General features: G+C 37.5%; 1 protein-coding gene across 2 annotated transcripts in view; it reads left to right on the top strand.

The window, feature by feature from the left end:
- Window positions 1–21,869, top strand: part of NTRK2 (neurotrophic receptor tyrosine kinase 2) — a 198,165-nt gene extending 176,296 nt beyond the window's left edge. For both annotated transcript variants that reach the window (XM_053968839.1, XM_053968844.1), the window contains 2 exons: window positions 15,525–15,683; window positions 16,511–21,869. In XM_053968839.1, the coding sequence (XP_053824814.1) occupies window positions 15,525–15,683; window positions 16,511–16,696 (345 nt within the window). In that variant the 3' untranslated portion in view covers window positions 16,697–21,869. The remainder of the gene's footprint in view (window positions 1–15,524; window positions 15,684–16,510) is intronic.
- The last annotated feature ends 1,359 nt before the right edge of the window (window positions 21,870–23,228 follow it).

Genomic DNA, 23,228 nt, shown 5'->3' with positions numbered 1-23,228 from the left:
GAGCAGACAACAGGGGTCTGCTAGACTGTAGTTATCATGCCAAGCAATATGCTGCCCCCTCCTGTAGAGCATCCAGTTTCCCTTTACATTAGTCTTTTTATTCATTTCTTGGCCTAGTCCAGTGGGTTTTTAAAAAAATTCTCTGTTCTGTTAAATGGTTTCAACATTTTGTCCTGGGTTGACAATACTTCAGTAAAGCTGCCTCTTACTGAAATTTTATGCAGCTGCACAGGATCTGTAAGTGTTCTGTGATGTTTCTGAATAAACAGGGCAATGTAAGTCTGTCCTGGTTTAATCCCAGCGAGCAACTAATTACTGCACAGCCCCTTGCTGACTCCCCACCTCTGTTGGGATGGGAGGAAGAATCAGAAAAGAGTATGACTTGTGGGTTGAGATAAGAACAGCTTAAAAATTGACATAAAGTAAAATATAATAATAATTATTACTTTAACATTTATATTTTAATAATACTATTATAAATGGAAAGGGGAGGGGCAAAGGAATAAACCCAAGAAAAGAGTGATGCACAATACAATTACTTAGTACCTGCCAACCAATGTCCGGCCTATCCACCAGCACTGATTGGTGGCTCCTAATCAGCTCCCCCCAATTTATACAGTGGGCATGATGTTCTGTGGTGTGGAATACCCCTTTGGCCATTTCAGGTCAGCTGCCCTAGTAGTGCTCCCTCCTGGCTTTTTGTGTACCTACTGGCCTGCAACTGGGAAACTGGAAAGTTCTTGACTTAGGGTGAGCACTGTTCAGGGGTTATTGAAACCTCAGTGTTTTATCAACATTACCCTCCTCCAAAGTCCAAAACACAGCATTGTACCAGCTACTAAGAAGAAAATTAACTCTATCACAGGCAAAACCAAGACACGGAGAGATTATTAGATGGTTAAGTTCTGTTGTGATACTACAATAATTTATATTTAAAAGGAGAGCATTCTAAGTATCTTAATGGGACATTGATTGGTAGTATTTCAGATTTTTATTTGTTTAATAACTCATTATCACTTTCTACCATCATTTCACTTTCCACCATCATTTCACTTTCCATGGAAAGAGTCTGCCTAGAGAAATATTAGAAGGATTTGCTTATTAATTAATTATTTTGTTGTTGCTTGTTTTGGTTTAGGCTGTAAGATAATCCATTCTCTTCTCAATGCAGTTTTGCTCCCTATAGAATGTTTTAGTACTTTATCTGAGATCCAGTTGTTTTAAGACATGTTTTATTGATCTCGTGTGAAGCTTTGCTTTGTTTCTGTGAATATCCGTAAAATGTACCTTCTCTCAGTGCAGATCTTGAATATCTGAGTTGTATATGGAGCAGTTTCAAGCAGGGGAAGAATTCTTTCTGGAAGTGATAATGAAACTAATTTAGAGACCAGTGATATTGCATTAAGCCATTAATCATGCCTCTCTCAACCTTTCACTGTGCCAAGCTACCCACGGCTTGAAACACCCTGAATGTTACACACCCACATAGTCAAAGAGGTAGGTGGCACTGTGTGCAGGAAGCTGCCTTTCGAAAGCATAATCGTCCCTTCCACTTCCCAGCCAGCCTCTGCTGAGATTCCTCTTAGCAGACCTCTGTGGATCTTTTCTTCATTTTTGAACCTATTTAGAGGATGCATAGTATCAAAAAGCATGCTGCAGAATGTGTGACCTAAATTGAGCATCAGTCACATTTTATTTTTATTTAAATTTTATTTAAATTATCTGAGTAATTTTTGGTTTACGTTTTCATTCAAACCGAAATCTTTTGGGAGCCTCTGGCTGCTGTGCTTTGCTGGGAAACATCAGTATTTTTAATTTTAGAACTTTTTGTTGTGCTCAAAATTCTGAGAAAATATTCAGTACTTTTGCCTTACACAGAATAAAAGGTATTTCAAAGCATCAGTAATTCTCACAAAGACAAGGCCTTCGTTTTCTGACCACCATAGTTTTGTTGAGTAGAATAGAAAGAGTACCATAAGTAGATAGGTAAAAGTTCATTTAAATCAATTTGAATGTGTTGTGAAAGAGATTTTTAAAGGGAGACTTTCTCAGATCAAAAGTACAGGGTGAACTTTTCTGTTGCCTTGTTGACTTCTTATTCTGCTTATGCCATATCCTCTGCTGCTTATGACTCTTCTGAATCACAAGGTATTAATATAATAGTCAAAACTTATTGTGATTCTTCTGTCAGTCAGTCCTTAGACTAAATACAACAATCTCTTCCTTTACAGAGCCTAATTCTACTCTCTTCTTCTTTGTATCAGCAAAACAAAACAAAAGATCTAGGGCTTGGCTAAACATAGGCTGCTTCTGGATACTATTGCACAATAGAAAAAGATTTTCCATTTTTTCAGAATAGTAAAAGATATTGAATTCTAGAACTAGCATCCCAACTCATGCTTATAGATGCAGTTTCAGCTTTCATTTAAGTTATGGCATCTTTCTCTTTCTCTGCATAAACAGTGCCTAAAACTATAATAATTAATATTAACAAGGATAACATAATGTTAACATAAAATATTAATTTTTAAATACATTTGAATCTTCCAAATCATAATAAGATTTTTCATTACTATATAGTGTTAAAGTTAATTATTCTGCAGATGAATTGTGGCAAATACACGGTAGTGATTGGTATGCATCTCTGCGCTAAAAATCAGCAGAAGATGAATAGTATTTCTTCCCTTGCTCTCCATCTGAGAGCATCATGAGCAACTTGCATGGCATAGCCTTAAATCCCACAGAGATATAATTTTACCCTTGGTGCTAAGGCATGATAACAGAATGCAAGCCCTTGACACAAATGATAAAGATATTTACAGGTGCCTAACTTGCCAGTTGTGTATTTCAACTTGGGCTCCTAAGGGAACTAGGACATAGACAGTAATGGAAAAGGCTTTTTGGCCCAGTGTTGGACATTGCAGAGGAAATTCCTGGTTCAAATGCAGAATAACTAAAGGCTATACTTTTCCGGCAAGACAGAATACAAATGTATTTACTGTTTTGAAGAAAACAATTATGTCTGTTCCTATGATGGCAGACATAACCTCAGGACCTCTAGAAATTTGGGGCTAGTCTGCATGCTGTGATTCTTTCCCGAAAGCTCTGCTTGAGTTTCACCTAGAGAGAGAGCCCACCTGCTCTTGGTGACAGCTGAAAAGCCCAGGGCTTTTTGCACAGCTGCTCACAACCCATGAAATCCATCAGGAGCCACTGGAAGTTGTCTTGTCTCTGCTCACCCTCTGTGCTCTTCCCACTCCCACATCCTCTTTTCTGTTCTACTGATACTCATCTTGATTCTTTTCCCTATTCCCCAGAGCTAGGGTGCCATGTTGTTGCTTCATTTTGTAGCTGCTTCTTCATTAAAGTGCTCCTGCTGAGCATAAAGAGGCCCTTCTTTAAGCAAGTACATCAGCGGGGAGTAACCTATATTAGGTTCATTTAATGGAGAACATTCTCCCCTACTTTTGCTATAGTTAAGTCAGTCATGGAGGCAATGATTTCCTTTTGCCATTATTATGTTCTCCTGTCACAGGAGGACATGGAATCTGGGGAGTTGTCTGACCTTAAAGAGGAAGAAGTTGAATTGCATTTTGTCCAGGAATTGTAATGCTTAATTCCTGTCTAATTCAAGTTGGCTCACATATGATATTCATTGCTATCTCTTCAAAATGGGCAAGGAAAGTACATGGAACCTTATTTCTACCTTTCAAATGTCTAAATTCCACCTGATTATTTCCACAGCTCAAGAATTCTCACAGATAACTGGAAGCATCTCTTGCTTTCTGCCAGTAACGTACTGATCATAATAGTGACATGCTTAACCAAATACACTCCAGTGCCCTATAATGTCATGTATAGATATACATACAGTAACATGTCAACTTAAGTGGCATACATTTTGGGATAGAGTCTCCGTGATCTTGCATTAATCCAGGTAGCTCTTTCACTACCTAGTGCAAGGTTCTCAGCATCAGAGCACCCAATCACTCATATAGTAATGAGTATGTAAATATAATATATAAATATAATGAGTATGTCAAGTGTTCAAAAGAATTGAAAAGCAACTTAAAACAGATAAATGCACACTTCAGCAACTTGGAGGACATTTATTTAAAATGTCAGTGTTCACATGTACTTGCCATACTAGCAAGGCAGTCTGCTTTGTCAGTGTTAACTAATCAGCATAAACTCACTGATAAAATTAACAAGTCATAAAATTAACACGCTGTTCTGGAAAGCTGGAGTAATCATATAGAATGAGTTTTCACAATACAGTGGGTTTTCAAACTCAAAATTATCATGGTAGGAAGAATATTAGGAGAAGATTCTATTCAAACTTAAGTGTTGCATCTGCTTTTCATTAAGAAAAATCTCTTAGCTCAGTGACTGAAGAGTCTTGAAAGAGAACTGCTATCTGGTGGAGAGGAAAGGAAAATAAAATGGGGCTGCAGCCTAAGTGTGGGGTCAAGGCTAATGGGAACACGAGAACCACCCGTGATGGATACAAGATCCCTGGATGTTTTTGATGGAAATAACCACAGAGGTTATTTAGGTAAATGTTATGTCTTAATACACAGAAAGAATAAATAGATTTGCCTGGCAAGAAAGCAAAGAAAATTATATACTAAGGGCTGAAACACATAACATTTTAATAATAAAATCATTGAACGCATGTGATAATATCCTGTGGGGATCATCCTAAACATATCCAAAGAGTAATATAAAGTAACATGACTTTAAAAGGAAATAAAGGCTTTAGGGAACAATATTTCAGAAGTTTTCATCTAAAGCAGATTAAAAATATTCTGAAGTACAAAGACTCACAAACAGTATTAGGGCTGTATTAACACTGCAGGTGCTATGGTGAACCCATTTGTAATTTTTTACAAGTGACTAGAAAAAGTGCTGGTTTTGTTGGTGCTAATATTATGACAGCACTGCAAGCCTGTGTAGGAGCCTCATGGAGATCAGGAATCCATTGATCTAGGTATTATACAAGCAGAGGTCAAAATACTAGTTCCAGCCTAATAGAAATACTACTTGGTTCAGTAACAGATTTTCACAGAGTTTGATTTGGAAGTCCTAGCCTAAAGTATTCCTGACAGTCTAAAAAACTGGGTGTGTAGACAATCTCAGAAAACCCTTCAAAAATTTAAATATGTTATCCTAACAGCATAGTACCTTCATTTCCCACTTGGCTTCTTTTGAATGTCTCAGGTCTTCATGAATCTTGGCAACTTTGGAGTCTAGGAAATCTGTATGTAAAATTTATATTGAAGATTATAAAGTTGACCTTCAGTTCTAATAGTAGAAATATAAAAAATTTAATTACTTGTCCTAACTACTTTGGTGTAAAGTTGCAGGCTGGTGGGTTTTTTTTGGTTTTTTGGGTTTTTTTGTTTATTTGTTTTTTGGTTTTTTTAATGGATCTAACCTTTGAGCTCTCCATTTTACTGCAGATCCTACTTGTTTTGGAGCATGTAAACTAAAATTATGTTTATATATTTATTTTGAAGTAATTATTGAAGTGCAGCAAGTAGAGGATTTCATGTTTTATAGGATTCTTATTTATCTGGAAAGGAATATAAGCATGTATGAGGATGGAACCACCTCAGAGCTGCATGGTTACAGTAAGGAGTAGCTTCAATCAGGGGAAAAGGTGGAAGAAGCATCACAAAATATAAAGGAAAAGCAAGGAAAATAGTTGTATGTTTCTTTTCCACCCATCTCTTTGTTCACACACTACCAACATTTGGTGAAGGAGGTGAGAGGTACATTGCACAATCTGTAGTATGGAGATCTGTATGTCAGATCTTCAGAGTGCTTACCTGAAATGCAGCAGTGGTAATCCTTTCAAAGTTTACTCTGATCTTCCTTAGTTCCCCAGGATCACCTGGTAATAAGCAAGTTAAAAAGGCTTTATATCAGAAAGCCAAACCTCTGCCCTGATGACATGCCATGGGTGAATTGATACACCCAGGGAAGTTTCAGGGGCCATTTCTTACTAAACTAACACCTTCTGCCAATGCTGGCTTCTCGGAAGGTTATCCAGCTTTGTTTTACAGGCAGAAGGTTAGATGCTTCAGCGTCACAGGCAGAATTTAGAGCTCAGTGTTGGTGTTAAACAAATGCAGCCTTGTGAATTCCAAGAACCATTGTACATACAATGCAGGATATTGTTTCCCAAACAGAAAATTGCAGTGCTGAGGGTAGAGACAAGCACTGACAAGAAAAATGAAAAAAAAAAAAACCAAAACAAAACCAAACTTAATATGAAACCAAACCTCAAATTTATGTTTCCAAGCCCTCTGCTTGTGCAAATTTTCCCTTTACACCAGTATAGGAATTTGTCCAAGAGCTGTAAAATGAGTTCATCACTCCTTGGGCTACACTTTGGCTCTTGCATCCAAGAACAGTATTTTAAGCATGGTTTGAGGAATAATTCAACATACAAATTTGGTGAGAACAATTCAAGATTTTGCAAGCTCCATAGGAATGAGGTTGTGGTTTTTTTTTTTTTTTTTCCATCCAGTAATAGCAGTTACTTGTATTTCTAGTGATTGTGTTGCATGTTGTTTGATGGATGCCTCATTTCAGAGCAAGTGCCTGTTTCAAACCATAGAATGATGTTGTGGCACAAGTAAGGAGATAAAAACTAGAATTCATGAGGGAAAACAACAGAGAATTTTTTCAGTTCTATTTTAGTGAAACTTTTATCTTGTGTTTTCCAGTTTATGTAAACAAATTATGGCCCAGAGAAAGTGTGAAGCAGAAAACATCATCAAGACTGCAGACAAGAAGGAATACGAGTAAAAGGATCTTGTCATTGCCTTGTTTATTAGCATCTGGGGGAAGGGGGAAGAGGCTGTCTTACAAAATTCAATGAACTGGAACATCTGAGACATTTTAGCTAGAAATTGTGGTACTCCCATGCAGTGTACATTATAAAAAACACTTTTGTGACTCACAAGGGAAAAGTAACATTACAAACCAAGCTCTGTTGTTCCCCTCTTCTCCTGTGATGTAATTTGACATGACTGATAGAGCCAGATATGCTATGTTAACCTACAGTAAATTTGAAGAAAAATGTGCTTTTTAGTAAAATATGGGAAAAAGTTGCAATCTTTAGTAACTGAGAAGTAGCTTTCAGATGACATTAGCAGTAAGAGATTTCCCAGTGAACACAAACTGTCTTATGTGGTGTGAAATTTGGCTTTCAGAGACTGTGCTCAAGTGCCTGCAACTTGTTGATATTGATTCTGCGGTTCAACTAGCATCTCATCACATTACACCTCCAACCCCCACCTGAAAAAGCAAAATAGTTTTAAATTTTAGCTGTGACACGGATTTGTAGAAGCCAGTTTTCCAGTTCATATTAAAGATTATTTTTAAAACCTCCTTAGCCCCCGATAGCCCAAACTGCTTAGGATTAATATAAAAGTGGAGTTTGATATATTGTAAACCACTTTGAAAATCAGAAAGGCAGTAGCTGCAATTCATTAATATTGCATTGCAAATTTGTTTTGCTGTTGACTTGGACAGATTAGATGGTCATCCTGGGGCCTATGAGGACTTTAATGTGAGTCATTCCAGCTGCTTGTCTACTGGTACTTAATATCTCTCTTCATCTGCTGGTACAACCAGAAGACACTCAGATGTGGAAACAGTGGTAAGGTACAAGGGATATAGTAGCAAGTTTTTGTAAGGACGTCAATAACAAAGAACCTCTCATGAGCTCAACATTCTGAGCTGAAAATTATGCCACTGGAGTGACCAGTAGCTATATATGCTGTGGCATAACTTGATATGGAAAATTAGGAGAATGCAGAGAGTTTTAGAAAGGAGGGGCCATCTGATTCAACAGACCTTCTCTGGCTTTTCCAATCTCCTTGCTTTTTCACTACAATCCACAATTCCCTTATTCAGAAATTAATTTAGATCCATGCTGAATTCACTGAAATGCACGGTTCAAAGTGTCATTCCTTCCAATTTTCCACAGCATATCTCCCTTTCTCTTTGCTTATGCTATTGTTTGTTGTTTAACACTAGAATCTGTTATCATTTTGAATCAAAAGAAATTGTATTTTAAAAGAATAGACTTTTTTTTTGTTCATACACACTTCATCTGTGACACCAAAAAGCTGTTATCCATTCATTTTAAGTGCTGCAGATTTCTACTCAAGTTAACTTCCCTTCTGTCTTTCTGATGAGAGATCTTTCTTTTAATCAGAGATGTGAATCATGTCACCTTCTTTACAGCAGTCATCTGATCTTACATCCAGAGCACTTCATCTTCTTTTCTTAGAAGAGTAAATGGCCTGTAGTGCAATAACTACTACAGTTTATTAATTACCCTATTTGTCTGGCCCAAATTGATATTGTGTTGTGTAAAACACAATAACAGGCACCATTTCTGTATCTGTTCAACTTAATATTTTAAGATCTTTGGATGATGCTGAATTGCAATTGTTTTGCAAGATGCTCTAGATCATTGACCTATTTTAATTTTATGTGGTATCTCCCCTTCATTCCATCTTTATGCTAGAATTATTTCTAGCCCTCCATAAGCATTGCTGAGAGGTTTGTAAGGACTGCATATTGCAATATGTGGCCCATCTATACAGAAACATAGGAATAACTTCTCCAAAAGCCCTTCTAGTCCAGGATCCTGTCACTGTGAGAAACAACTGTGGAATAGTATGGAAACATGCTAACCATATATTAGTATTTTCCTCAAGTACTCTCTTAGCCTCCAGCATTCTGCAGCTCCAGAGCTTCCTGGACCAGAGACAGTATCTTCATATTCTATAGTCCTTGTCAGATTTTATCCTTCATCAGTTTGTTTAATCACTTTTTGATCCCAGATAAACCTTCCACATTGGCAGTATCTCATGTCAGTGAGTTCCACAAGCAAATGTACATTAGGTGACAGGGTGCCTCTTTTGTTCATTATGAACCTGCCATTTACACATTTTTTGGTAGCTTCTGGTTGTTTTGTTATGCGAACATCAGAGTAACTGGTCTTCATCTCTCTACTGCTCGTGGTTTTATAGAGGATAATGAGAAGTGTTTTACCTCCATGACAGAAAATTGCTACATAATAATGAACTGATGTTAAGCAGTTGAAGAGAGAATTTACAGTGTAATAAATGTTGTAGACCATGTTTCTCTTTTCTGACAAGACCACTGATAGAATTAATTAAGAAATTTAGACATAAGCCCCTTTTAATATAGATGAAGCAAATCAGGGTTAGAAGTGAAAATGAAAGGACACATTTTTAGGTATAGTTTAATAATATGCCTTATTTTATAAATCAATAACCTCTTGCATTGGAGTGGTATGGCTTATTATGACTATAAAACTAATATATTGCTTTTCTGCAAGTAGAGATGCAGGACTGATATTTCAAGAGAAGACACTGACTTCGTCTGCAAGGCCAGGGCATGAAAGAAATTAAAATTAAAATTATTGATTTTTTTCCCCCTATTCTAAGAGAAGTATTTGCCATCTTTTATGAGGGGGAAAGAGCAGATGTTCAGCAAGAGAGGAGAGGTTTTCAGTTTTAGCAATAAGACATGATAATTTTTGCAGAGAACATTTCTTTGCAGTTATATCATCCTGAGATGGGGAAACAAGTCAGAAGACCAAAATATAAATAGTGAAAAATACCCTAAAATGGCGTTATCTTGCAAGTATACAGGATTTTTCTTTAGGAGGGGGTGCACAAATGATTAAAAAGATTCAGCTTCTTTCTAGTTTGACAGACTAAGGTAGGCTTGTGTTAAAGAGATTGAATATATACTTGTCACATTACTTTTAATTTAGACATATGCTGAACTATGTTGCTGCACTCAAGTCTACCACCCTGAATTTCAAAAGGCCTGAAAACAGCAGGACTCCGGAAAGATGCACCAGACAAGCCAGACAGGACATTGGGACAGCATCAGGGCTGAACCCCTGACAGTCATTCAGCTTCATTGGGCTAACAAAGTAAAGAGATTACTTTTATCCTCTTGGCAGAAAAAGCATCACTGGTCTATACAGAATATACAAAGTGCTATGACACATTACTGAAATGTCACTCTGCAGGAATCGTGGGAACATGGGAACATGAAACGTTAATGAAGAAGTCTGTTTTCCAAGGCTATGCAATTGGTTGCTGTGCTTTTTAGTGCATGAATTCAGAGTAATCTACTACTTAAAGCCAGAAATTGGGAAAAAAAAAAAAAGATAATCAGAAAAGGGTTATGTAACAGAATGCCTGCAAAAGCTGGGAATTCCATTTGATATCCTGTCCAGGAGTGCTGGAGCCTTTGCAAACATGGTCACTGGCATTTAGGAGGAAGACTGTTCTGACTGGTCTCTGTCAGACGCTGCAGCACCCTACAGCTGGGTCATGTAGCCCCAAAGCCATCCATCACCCTCAGCACTACAGCCCCTCGTGAACTTACAGTTAGACTGGGCTGCAGCTGGCATGCATTGCAATGCAGTGCTACAGGCGGGAGGAGAAGTGCTTTAAGAGCTGTTCAGCAGAAAGAGACTTAGGGGTACCGGTCAACAGCTAGCTGGACATGAGCCAGTGCATGCCCAGGTAGCCAAGAAGGCCAATGACATCCAGACCTGTATCAGACATAGTGTCTGATAAAGCCACACCCCAAATCCTGTGTCCAGTTCTGGCCCCTTGCTCTGAGCTACTGAAGTGTGTCCAGAGCAGGACAACACAGCTGATGAAGGGTCTGGAGCACAGATCTTACAAGGAGCAGCTGAAGGAGCTGGGGGTCTTTAAGTCTAGAGAAGAAGAAGCTGAAGGGAGAATTTATTGCTCTTGATAACTGCCTGAAAGGAAGTTGTAGTGAGGTGACAGTTGTTCTTTTCTACTGTGTCTCAAGCAAAAGAATGAGAGGAAATGGCCTGAAACTACACCAGGGAAGGTTCAGATTAGAAAATAATCTGAACCTTTTTTTCTGGAAGAGTAGTTAGACACTGGAATAAGTTTCCCAGAAAAGTGGTGGAGTCACAGTCTCTGGAAGTGTTCAAGGGGCATCTGGGTGTGGCACTTGGGGACATGGTTTAGGGGTGATTATGGTGATGCTAGATGATCTAGAACTAGATGATTAACTAGATGATTAAATAGATGACCTTTCAGGTTTCTGACAACCTTGGCGAGTCTGTGTGATGATTCTATGTGATTATTTCTTGTGCCTTTCCCAACCTGTGGCTTGTGTCTTATCTGTGCAGCCCCACATACCCCTTGTGCCTTCCATATCTCTGTAGGTTGGCTTCCCCCAGCTCCACTGTCTTCTGTTTCCAGCAGGAGTACAAGGCTTCATTTGGTTTTCTCTGTAAGAGAGCTATCCATTTTCTCACAATCATCAGACAACAAAGCCTTGGATTTTTATGGTAGCTGGGCCATGAAGTTGGAATAGTGAACATGTAAGGGTATAGACAAATATATTTTTATTTGGAAGAACTTAAACTATAAAATTAGAGGCCCTGCTTCAAGACTAAGGCATGGTCCTTCTATAGCAGCCCTAGAAGATTAATGTTTGCAATTAGATTAAAACAATGTTCAAGGCCGGCTTCTCTGGCACCTTTCAAAGTGCTAAATTCATTGAAAAGATGGTTGCTTAAAGCAGTGACAAGTGCAAATGGGATTGTATTGTTGAAAGTGCAACATTTCATACATGGGATATTGTGGTAGTTTTCCTTAGAAGATCTTCTTTGGAGAACATGACAGCTCACGGATTGGGCATAGCAGTATCTTCCCCATGGATTGTTTGCACATTGCAGAGGCTAATTCACCAGGTTTTCTAGCCCAATATTGCTAGTAAAAGCCACTAGTAAAAGCTAGCTAGAATATAATGAAAGGCTATAGCTGGGCAAGGGTGTACTTTCATAAACTGACGTTTGGAAGTAAGTTCTTAAGTCCGTATTTCTGTAGACGTACAATTCTAAATAAAACAGAATTGTGATAATTTCACAGTATTATGGTGATAATGCAGCTGCTTTCAGGTAGGTATCAAAAAAATCTACTCTAATTTGTATACATAAAATGGTCATACAGCTACATTATGAATTTTAAAGTGATAGCACATTAAGTTAAAACTCTAATGATTTTAATCCTGTCATAACTTTAGCTAGACTGAATAGAAAGGTTTTATTTACACATAACTGTAGCCTGTTCAGCTTAAAACCATTTGAAATGTATGTGTATCAAGCAGCAATGAAATTACAGTGTGCGTGGCAGGAACTTTACACTGCAGAATACTGGTGATATCTGAGAGCTTTGTAATAACTTGCATTTCTTATTAAAGGATATGCTGAAGGCATCTCTTTGAAGCACTCAGAACCTTTACACTTTGGTCAGTGAAGTAATGTTTTCATTCACTGATGCTTCTTGGAAAAAAAAACCCTATCTTTATTGATAGTATGGCAACAACAGCAAAAAGGCACCTCACCTCTCTTCACTGCTGTTATGGCACAACCCAAGTCCATGCTTGGACTCTCAAGATAAAAATCAAAAGAAGCTCTCAACAGACGCAATTTTTTTCAGGCACCCTGCAAACAGTTGTGTCAAGTCCTAGGCTTCAGTTCAAAAAGCTCTGAAGTATGTGCTTCATTTTAGGCATACAACTAGCAGGGCCCTTAATGCTTTTCTGAGCTGAGTGAGTGTTGGCTCAGTAACCACTGACTTTTAATAGAGAAGAAAACATGCATTTTGAAGAAGTGCCTTTGGCCCGTACCTGTGCTTTTGATGGAACTCAGCTGAAGTGCAAGGTGCTCTAAGACCATGGGTAGATGCACAGTGTGTCGTAGGAGATGATCAAGACAGGTTATCTTGTCTTCATTGCAGTGCCCTCTGTCAAGGAGACCACCCTGTATAATACTTTTGTTGATACTTTGAAAGGCAATAAATAAAGATGTTGAGGTGTTTGAAGTAACATGAATAATAGAGATGGAGAAACCTCAGGACTTCTCAGTACTGGTCAAGTCCTCTGTCAGTGAACTCTTGTGCCTTCAGGGACAGAAATGGACACAGCTCCAGGCAAGACGATCTGGGAAGAGCACCAGTGAGCCCTGTGCCTTGTGCTTATCTGTAAACTGAATTCTTGGTGTCAATACTAACAAGTCAGTCCTGCTACGACTGCAGAGACAGCTGGGTGTGTGATGTTACGGATCAGAGGTGATGTTACTCTAGAGGAGACTGTCCTTCATTTTCCTGAGTGACATTGAAAACTCAGCATAGAATCCTACCAAAAATAGACTGGATCTGTAGTGAAAAAACATAAGAAGATTTGAAGAGTAGTTGGGGATTTTTTAAATTGCTTTTTCAAAATCTCTTGATTTAAGATGTGACAAAAAAAAAAAAAAAAAGTAGGGTCACATATTTTATTGTCTATGGCTTTCATTAATTTTTAAAGGTATGAGTCAAAGAAATTGCTGAACAAAACCAGTAGCAGAGGTTATATGATGAGCAGATGTAACAGCCATTTTAATATTTTATGAGACCAAAACGTTCTCATCACTAACCATCTTTTAATGGCACTTGCCTTTTGAATGGGTGTATGTGGCTGCATGTTTCTAAGGGAGTAACTTTTTTGTCTTTCTAATTAAATACCTCTCAAGACTGGTTTAAAACTGGTGGTGGTTTGGAAGTGTTTGGTTGTCATGTCAGTTTAGATTATGATAAGGTGGGAAACTGAGTGTTTGGTTGCATCTCAGCATGTTGGTGCGTTCAAATTCTCCACATCATTGAGGGACCTCTCAGTCAAAGTTGATGAAAAATACCAAAGCAGAGAGCTTTACAACCAATCTGTCTGCCAGGGAGATAAACTGTTAACATAGAGACAAATGGGCCAAATTGGGAAAAGCACTTAAAAATGTGTATCCATTCTCTATCAGTGCAGTGTACAGAAACTGGGTGCCTTTTTAAATGGCTGGGACACCTGTCCATAGCAACCTGCATGGAGTCAGAAGCACATCCACAGTGTAGCCAGGAAGTGAAACTGGGAGCCCTGCTTGTCATTCAACAACCTGTGAAGTAATATTCCTCCATCACTCACATACATCTCATGTGGAGAGAGTAGAAAAAGGGCCTCATAATAAACTAAGTCTATGAACATTTTAGCATGACCTGTTTCTGTGAAATCAGCAGTGAACGTGGACTTGTAGTGATGCACAGAACACAGGACTGAGCTCTCACAGCCATTGCTGTGTGTGGTATGCTGCACTAACACTGAATTGCAATACTATAACTGGTAATGGATATCTAGTGTGATTTAGAAATAATGTCAACCCTCACTGCTGAATTTTTCTTCCATTTGCTGTTTGAACATGAGAACAAGAAGGTCATTATTTATAACAAATGTTATATCCCAAAAGGAGAAATTATATTTTGAATTGACAGAATCCTGAAAGTGTAAATGTGGTTTCATAACTAAATAGATTTTCAGAAAGGAAAATGTGTTAATCAAGAGTAAGATGTCCTTGAAAAAGCCTCCTTTTTTTTTTTTTTTTTTTAATCTTTCTTAGAAATATTCTCAGCTCTCATGGTACAAAAGTAACTAGCATATCTGTATATCCATATCACAGTATCTCAGCAGTTACACTGTTTAATAATTACTTAAATTGATTTCTTTATTGATGTGATCCAACCAGAATAGGAGATGCCAGGAACAATAAATTGAACCTAGAACAATAAAAAGAACCTAGAAATAAAATACTTTAAAAAAATTAAATTAAGGTTAGGAAACCTAACTCTAAGGAAGTTTAATTTTCTGGGGAAAGTTAAAAATGTTCTGAAATTTCTCAGAAAGGCATTAATTCAGTGAAGGTCCCATTCAACAGGAGTTGACTTGGGGTAGGAATCAGTATCTTCCAAGTTGTTTGTTATCAAGGGAATATATTCAAAGGACTGGTGGTTTTTCTTTTAATGTACAGGGTGGTTAACATGGAACAAAATAATTTGATGTATTAACTGTGAAACTTAGCAACAGAAAATAGTATTGCTTTAATTCAGTCAAAATTAGGATTTTCAACCATACAGATCCAATCCTACTATTTCATACAGTCAGACCATGGTGTCTTCATGCATTTCAGTTGATGTTGCTGAGTTTCTAGGAGAATCATCTGTCCAGATTTCATTTAATGAATCTTTTAGTTTCTTGAGTCTTAAAACAGAGAGTAAAACTGGCCTAATTCAAAGTTGGTTGGTAGTGTACTATAGGCTTTCCTGTTCCTTAGGTAGGGTGGGCCAGGTAAACGTTAAAGATTAGTTCGGACTTCAGAAACAACATCTTTTGAAATTTTTGTTGAGGAACGTATTGTGTGATACTGATTGTTGCTGGGGGAGAGGAGTTGGAACCATAAATCTGTTGTTCTTCAAAGCTCCTCAAAGTGAATGTTACCAGATGGAAAAAAAAAAAAAAAGAAACCATGGATTCTTCATGTTTAATGTCATCAGACTGCCTTGTGAGGGTCTGAAGAAACTATTTCTAACTCTTTCATTTGTTTTTCTCAGGTTGGGGGTCACACCATGCTGCCCATTCGTTGGATGCCTCCAGAGAGTATAATGTACAGGAAGTTCACCACAGAAAGCGATGTCTGGAGCCTGGGAGTTGTATTATGGGAAATCTTTACTTATGGCAAGCAGCCATGGTATCAGCTCTCAAACAATGAGGTGTGTGTAATATATTCTCAAATTGAATTGGGAAAGCTGTTAGGCTAATTATTGGTGTGGCTTCTCTGGAAAAAGGACAGGAAAAAATTTATTTCTTAAAGGCTGACACATATATATATGGCATTTATTGTGTTGTCATGAACCATATGCTTGAATTTCTTCTTTTTCACCTTTTTCTCCCCTGAATGGCTGGAAGTTGTTAAAGCAGAATTAGAACAGTTGGAATTTAATTTTTTCCTTTGCATAGCATAAAGTCTGCTCTGGGTAGACCATGAGACAATGAAAATGACCTTAGCTATCTCCTGAACAGATGTATTATACATGTTACTGTTTCAGAGTGGCTGTCCATAACCACTAACAGATTAGATTGAAGTAATCAAGATATCTCTTGATTTCTAGGCAGTCACAAGTATCCCCCTTCCAGAGATTAGCCACAGTGATACTCATAAGTTTGCAGAGAGTAGAAAGAATAAAAAGCATTGATGCTCTATAAGCAGGTTGAAAGTTTATCCTCCCTCTGAGGTGGTAGTTGGGTAGAGAGAGAAGTTATGGGATTAATTCCCAGCTCCAATTTCCGTATATGTGGAGTCGTCAGTGTGGGTAAACTTAACATGAGTGAAGTTATTGGTCTTTGACCACTTACATTATAGTGAATTTTCCAGATCGTATACTGCTGCTCAGTCATCTGCCTACAAAAGCAGTCCTTTCCAGAGATGGCTGCATAGCAGCCACCAGTGAGGCTGCTGTGGTTAAAGTTAACTCTTCCATGGGTGAACACTATGTAGCTAGCACAGCTGTGGTGATCCTTTGCTTGTGATTTCTCATAGGTGATTGAGTGCATCACTCAGGGCCGAGTCCTGCAGCGACCTCGCACATGCCCAAAGGAAGTGTATGACTTAATGCTGGGCTGTTGGCAACGGGAGCCTCACATGAGGCTCAACATCAAAGAAATCCACTCCCTCCTTCAGAACTTGGCCAAGGCATCTCCAGTCTACTTGGATATTTTAGGCTAAAGTCTCCTAGCATTTCTTCTTCTGGGCTGCGGGAATAAATGTGTTCAACTGCCGCTGAACTACATTAAAATGTGTTCTTAACTTTGACAGTATTAATGACAAAGTTGAGGAGAAGCTTTCAAAGGGCAAGCAATGTGCGCTTCTCCATATGTAGACACAGTATTGACTTTTTAGACATTACCAAGACGTATCTTCTCTCTTTCTCTCAGTTTCTATCTTTTTTTTCCTTCTCTCCTGTCTTTCTAATCAATTTGGCTTCTGCATTATTGTAACTCTGCATAGACAAAGGCCTTAAAAACCCAATCTGTTATATCAGCAGACTCTTCAGTTTGCCCACCACAACTAAGAATGCCTTGTTGTATTCATGCCTTTGATGTGGATGAAAAAAAGGGAAAAATATATTTGACTAAAACTTTGTGATTTCTGCTGTATAGCTACTGGGCGTTTCTGTGGATTCACCTCATTTTTTTTGCTTCAGCCTGTGGGTGGAAACAGAAAACTGGTGTTCTCTACATGAAGAATGTTCTTTGCAGAGATAAAGCCAGACAGAAAGAAGACACTCTTGTGTGATACACTATCTGGAGGACCTTGGGAAATCAGGTGGCATCCTACCCTACAAGAAAACACTGAAGTGATTTGATGGAAGACAAGAAGGGGTCTAACTATTTCCCTGAAGAGTCTTTTTGAGGACTAAAGGGATTCTTTAAGGAGGTGCTTTGCCAGCACCATTCATTGCCAGAATTAAGTAAAACAAAATAAGATGCTGCCTGCACTGCACGCAATTGTGTTACAACATGATAAACTAAACACATACCCTTTTTTTGTCTTCTGGTAGGATATTGTCATGCCACTGGGGTAAAAATGTTCTCCAGCTAGTCTTCTTTAGTAAAGGCTGAAGCTAGATTTAGTTACATACAATATTAATTTCAAGATTACATGTTAAAACTAAGGAATTTGATAGGACAAACTATAAATGCTGAGGCAGGTGTATCTTATACTGTGCTTGTCCAGCAACATATTCCTTCCTTCCTCAATCCTTTCTTTTTTCTTTTTTTAACCGTGCAAGCAAAACTGTGCATGGTCTTTGTCGATTAATGCCCTTTGTGCAGAAACAATCACTCATCTCGTAGTACACCCTAGTAGACATAGCAAATTCATAATGATATAACCTATATTTCATTAGAAGGGGCTAATGGAGGACATTAGCCATGTTAAAATGCCTTTACAATGTTATATATATTATAGGCTGATATAACATGAATAATCTAAAGCACGGAGATCACTGGTTATGTTTGAGACATAGCAGGGGATAAAGATCTCTAGAAAAAAACAAATTACTCTGTGGTTATGGCTTGCTATTCAGAGTGCAAAGATTCTGACCTCAGCGTCATTTTTGTATTGGTACTATTGCTGTCATAACCAACATGCACACTTTATTAAATAATTTATTTTTGGTTGGATTGGCATTGTATGTGTATAACATTTGCATGGCCACTGTGTTGATGATCGCTGCATGAGCATACATGTTGTTTTTCAAACTAGAAGTTGACAATTTGAAATTTAGAGCTAGGATTATTTTTAATATGAATTCTTACAAATGAAAACCTACCTTACCTATTCCTCAAGACTTCTGCCTCCCTCTGTGAGGGGGGGTTATTGCAAAAAAGTGATCTTTCTTTCCATTTTCTCTTTTTATTATTTCTTATTGATATGAGCCAGATCAAAATAGTCCATCTTCGTGTTGGGGATATTTTATTTAATAAATTAAGCATTTTATTTTTGTAAGTGTTCCCATAGCACATTTAATATATAATTTGCTCGCATGTATTATTTATTGAGGCACTTTAAGTTTTTCCTTCAGAAGCTTTTAGAGCTAGCTTATAAAAATTCTGAACATTTTCAGAAGAAAACAGTTCACTGGACACTGATGAAGTTTTACCCTTCTCAATGTCATTGAAAAGGCAGCATTACAAATAAACATGACAGTGTAACTATAAAGCCATACTCAGTATTTCTTTAATAAACTAGATGTTATTTCTTAACTGCTACTGAACTGGAAACACATAAAAAGCCAGAGGAAGATTCCTACAAAATGGGCCTTAAGATTTTATCTAGACTGTCTTGGAAGTTCTCACAGAAAACTAGAAAAAGACTGAGCATCCAGTGAAACCCATTATCTTGAGAATATCAATGTTATATTTTAAAAGAATTTGAAACTGATTTTAAAAATAACAGTGGTGGAAAAGAAAGATATCAGAGTCCTCTTACTGTGCAGTGGGAAGAGGGTGCAGTTGGTAGAGGGGGCTGCTAAGTTTCTACCTGCATATTCTGTCTTAGTGTCTTCTGAGGTGAAGAAAAAGGCATCTGAGATTATGTTTTTACTGTAAAAAAGTCTCCAGCCCAAAAGCAAGCAGGTGTGTTTTGCAAGCACTGAAAGAATGTATACCAAAATAACCACAAGACCCTGAAAATGTATTTTGTGGCATCTTCTTTTTGATTTACTAGTGAGATTTTAGAGTCCTTTCAGAGAATAAATAGTATTAAAATGCATTGTGCAATAACATAGCAGTTTGTTAAATTTCTAAAGGACCAAATGTTCTACAGAGCCACCACCTAGAACCTTGACCTGTATCATTAATGTTCTTGATAGTGCATAAAATGTATAATCACAGTAGAAAAGCTGTAAACTGTAGCTATACATAGTTTGAGTTTGTTCATGAAAAAATGGGTAAGTGTAGCAGAGTGAGCAGAGAAGTGGAAGAAATATGTTCAAATCACACTGAAGGGTGAGTATATGTGCATATTCATCATGCTTGCACTGTCAGGTAAATCGTGTACACTAAGTATGACAATCAGGCTCATTTAAAAAGACTTTCTGGACTGTGCTATGAACTGACCATATATATATATATAATATATGTGTGTTTTCATATGGCATATATATATATATACACACACATAGCATATACATGTATGCCTATGTCTGTTGTATTTTACTTATATATGTGCAGACATGCATGCACATTATGTATGGGCTGTGTGTATATGTATAAATTTACATACACCTCTGTTATTACAAATTATGATTAGAGTGCTATTAATAAATTGATAACGTCTGCTGAGTAACCAATTTTTTTTTCTTTTGATATTTCTTTTTCTATATTTGTAAGATTCAAATTTCTAACTGGTGTGCAGCAGAGGCAGTGCTAGAATACCAGAGATTTAACAACAAGCACTTTTCTTCCCCAGTTAATTGCATAAAAACATTTTTTCCATTCCCATCTCACTTGTTGATTTCTCACAATGAAATCAACAGATAAGCTTCCAAGCTCAGAAAACAGAGTTTGTTTTACTGTCATTTCTGGGTTTGTGCTCCTGTTGTTTTATTGTTCTAGCACAACAGTGCAGCTCCATTAGCATTTTGTACTTGCCCGCAGTAACAAAATAATTCCAGGAATGATCTGGACTATTTACACTGCAACATGACTTGGAGAACAAAGAGAACACTGACATTCAGAAGTAATAATAGTAGCATTCGTTGCACTCTGTCCTTCACTCTCAATATATCTGCAGAACTCAGAACTAGCCATGGAGAAAGACACTTGCAAAGCAACAGCATCCCATGATGCCTGATGGAGTGTACACTTTTAAAAGGACTGCATTCATTTTGACCTGTAAAACAACATATCTATATATTGTCTACAGGTTAATAAGTAACTGCTTATTTTTGATCTTGTTCTTTTTTTTTTTTGTCCTTGCTATTTTTTATCACTTTCTTTCCTTCTTTCACTTTTCCTGTCTTTCCTCCTTCTTTCCTTCTCTTTTATTTCTTTCTTTCCCTGTCTTTCTCTCTCTGTCTGTACCCTCCCCATCTTTATAAGAGATTGTGGTTGATATAGACTTTTGCAAAACACTTTGAAAAGAAATTAAATAGCCCAAATTACTAAGGCATAATATATATGTCCACATTTGGGTTGTTGCGGCCTGTAACTGAATTTCAAATACTGCTATAAAACATGGGGGATGGGAGAGGGGAGGGACTGAAGAGGAAGTTGGATTGGGATTGCTAAAGAGAGATTAAGGTTTCAATAACACAGGAAGTTGTATTTTCTTTTTGTGAGGGCTGGAATAAACCACTGCTGCTTAGAATAAGAGGTCCTTTAGAGCCTTAGTTAAAACACCTTTATTTGGGCAGGGTGGGGGGATGTGCTGTTCATCACAAATATGAAGCAAAAAAAAGAAAAAAGTCTACATTTTGCAGGGAAAACACTGTGAAATTCACAATAGCAACCAAGTGACTATTTTGCCATCTTTTAAACATAAGTCTCAGGAGAAGAAATGGGAAATGATGGGTGTGTTATTTTTCTGTCTATGCATTCTGCACAAGGTCTGTGGGGATTTTTTGTTTGCTTGTAGAAGGTTCTGAGTGATGACTAGCGGATATTTTATAAACACTGAATATTTGAGCAAGGATTATGGAAGCTGCTAGTAAGTGAGGCCATTGATTGGAACATATGAGAAAATAGAACAAATCAAATCTATCCAGAGGCCTAACTCTTGCAGCTTATGTGTATCTTTCTGTAACTTATAGAAAAGCACCTAAGAATGTTTTATATACAAATAATTTAATTTAACATTTATGTTTAATTGAATCACCAATAGAGAGAGAATAAATTAATTATTAAATATTTGTCCCAGCCCTTCTCTCCACCTATACTTTATGTGTATATATTTCTAGATATCACTCCGTTTGTCACTTTAGGTAAAGAGGAAGATATCTACATACAAATATGAATATCTATATTGTCACCAAATTGTGACCTGGTGTGTAGAGCTATCTTTCTCCTTTCTTTTTTCCTTTTTTTTTTTTTTTTTTTTTTTGTTTAATTTATTTAATGTGATGTCTCTGTGGAAATATTTAGTGATTCTTGTTTTGCACTTTGTTACAAGTAGTCATAGCTTTAAAACTTTCATTGCATCTTGGCTGATTTCAAAGTGATGCCTAGGTATCAGTGTTAAAAGTTTTGTTTGTGAATCATGTGACCAGCTTCTCTCAACATGACATGGAAAGTCTCTTGTATTACAGTGTATTTAATAAAATGATGTCTTATAATAAACAATGTCATCCAAAAGAAAGATAAAATTACTACTTTAAAACACAAAAAAAATTTAAGTAGTGTTGTGTGTTGTTTTCTGTTTTTCGAATGCCTTTGTTTACCTCTATTCTTTTTAGGATGAAATTAAAGAAACATTTGGTATGCTTAGAAGCGTGGCAGGTTTGCACTCTAAAAATGTGAAGCAAAAGCAGGTCGTTGAATTTGTAGTTCATGGAAGAGTTGACCAAAATTAATAGGACAAAGGAATGGCCATCCTGATGGCAGACTCTTTTTTTTTTTTTTTGATCCTTGTTATACAAAGGAAGATCCTATCTGAATTCTTGTTCATTTGGACAGCTGGCAGCACACATCTGTGTATCTTCTAGCAGAAGCAGGCCTTCAGGTATTTTCTGGCACTTTCCTAAAAGTGTCCCTTAAACTGCAGCACTGTTAAAAGTGTAACTTTTTCTTTTTAATTCATGTCAGTCTACTATGAATATATTGTGAACAAATATATAATTAAATCCAAGTCCTTGATTTAGATTCAGAACATGGACATTCATTCAAAGGAAGGTTCAGCAACAATACTAATCCATATTAGTGATCCCTCCACAATCCGTTCATCTCAATCAAGCCCTTCAAGGACAGAGTAAAACAATACAAGAGCCACCTTGTGAATGTATGTGTTTCCTTCTGCCAGGAGATCTCTTCAAGATTAGATAAGCTGGCTATAAGCATTTAAAAGATCAAAGGAAAATAATCTACTGAGAAGAAGCCTGAGGATGAAATCTGTCCAAAACTGAAAATGTCATTAAAACACCCTAAAAATTTTTGTTGACAGTTCATGTTCATGCAGTGGCCTTACCTGCTTTCATGGTAAAATCCTGATGCCTTCTGGATTTGATGAGTTTTTGCTATCCCAAAACAAAACACCTCTCCACAGCCAACTTCTTGTGATGAAGTCTGTTTGGGAGCAGTGAGAGCTTCAGAAACCCCCAGTGTATAGCATCACCCTGCAGTCCCATCAGCATGGGTGCAACAGCCTGCATACACTCCACTACTATTCCCTTTCCCCGGCGATTTTTAAGTCTAGGGACATGTAGCTGCAGCAGAGACAGGACATTACCACTCCTCATGGTGGCAAAGACATGAAGCCAGATGAGCCAGCAGGGCTCATGGAGTGCCTCAGCAGTACACTCAGAATTTTTGCAGTATTACAGTAGGCAGGCAGGTACCTCTCCAGCACAGCCCAGCCTAATCAAGATTCCAGTTTAAGTTTCCCCTCCCTGGCAACCATTCCGTTTACCTACATAGTCCCATTGCTCTCTTGAGCTCAATGCCAGATGGACCCTTGGGCAGGCAAGAAGTGTTGAAACACTTGCTCAACACTTGGTCATTTGAGGGAGAAGAGTTTTGTATCTTCTGCTTTTCCCACC

This window comes from Vidua chalybeata, chromosome Z (assembly GCF_026979565.1).
Source record: "Vidua chalybeata isolate OUT-0048 chromosome Z, bVidCha1 merged haplotype, whole genome shotgun sequence".
Taxonomy (NCBI): Eukaryota; Metazoa; Chordata; class Aves; order Passeriformes; family Viduidae; genus Vidua; species Vidua chalybeata.
The sequence above is the reverse complement of the archived record's forward strand: the minus strand, read 5'-3'. Positions and strand labels throughout refer to the sequence as shown.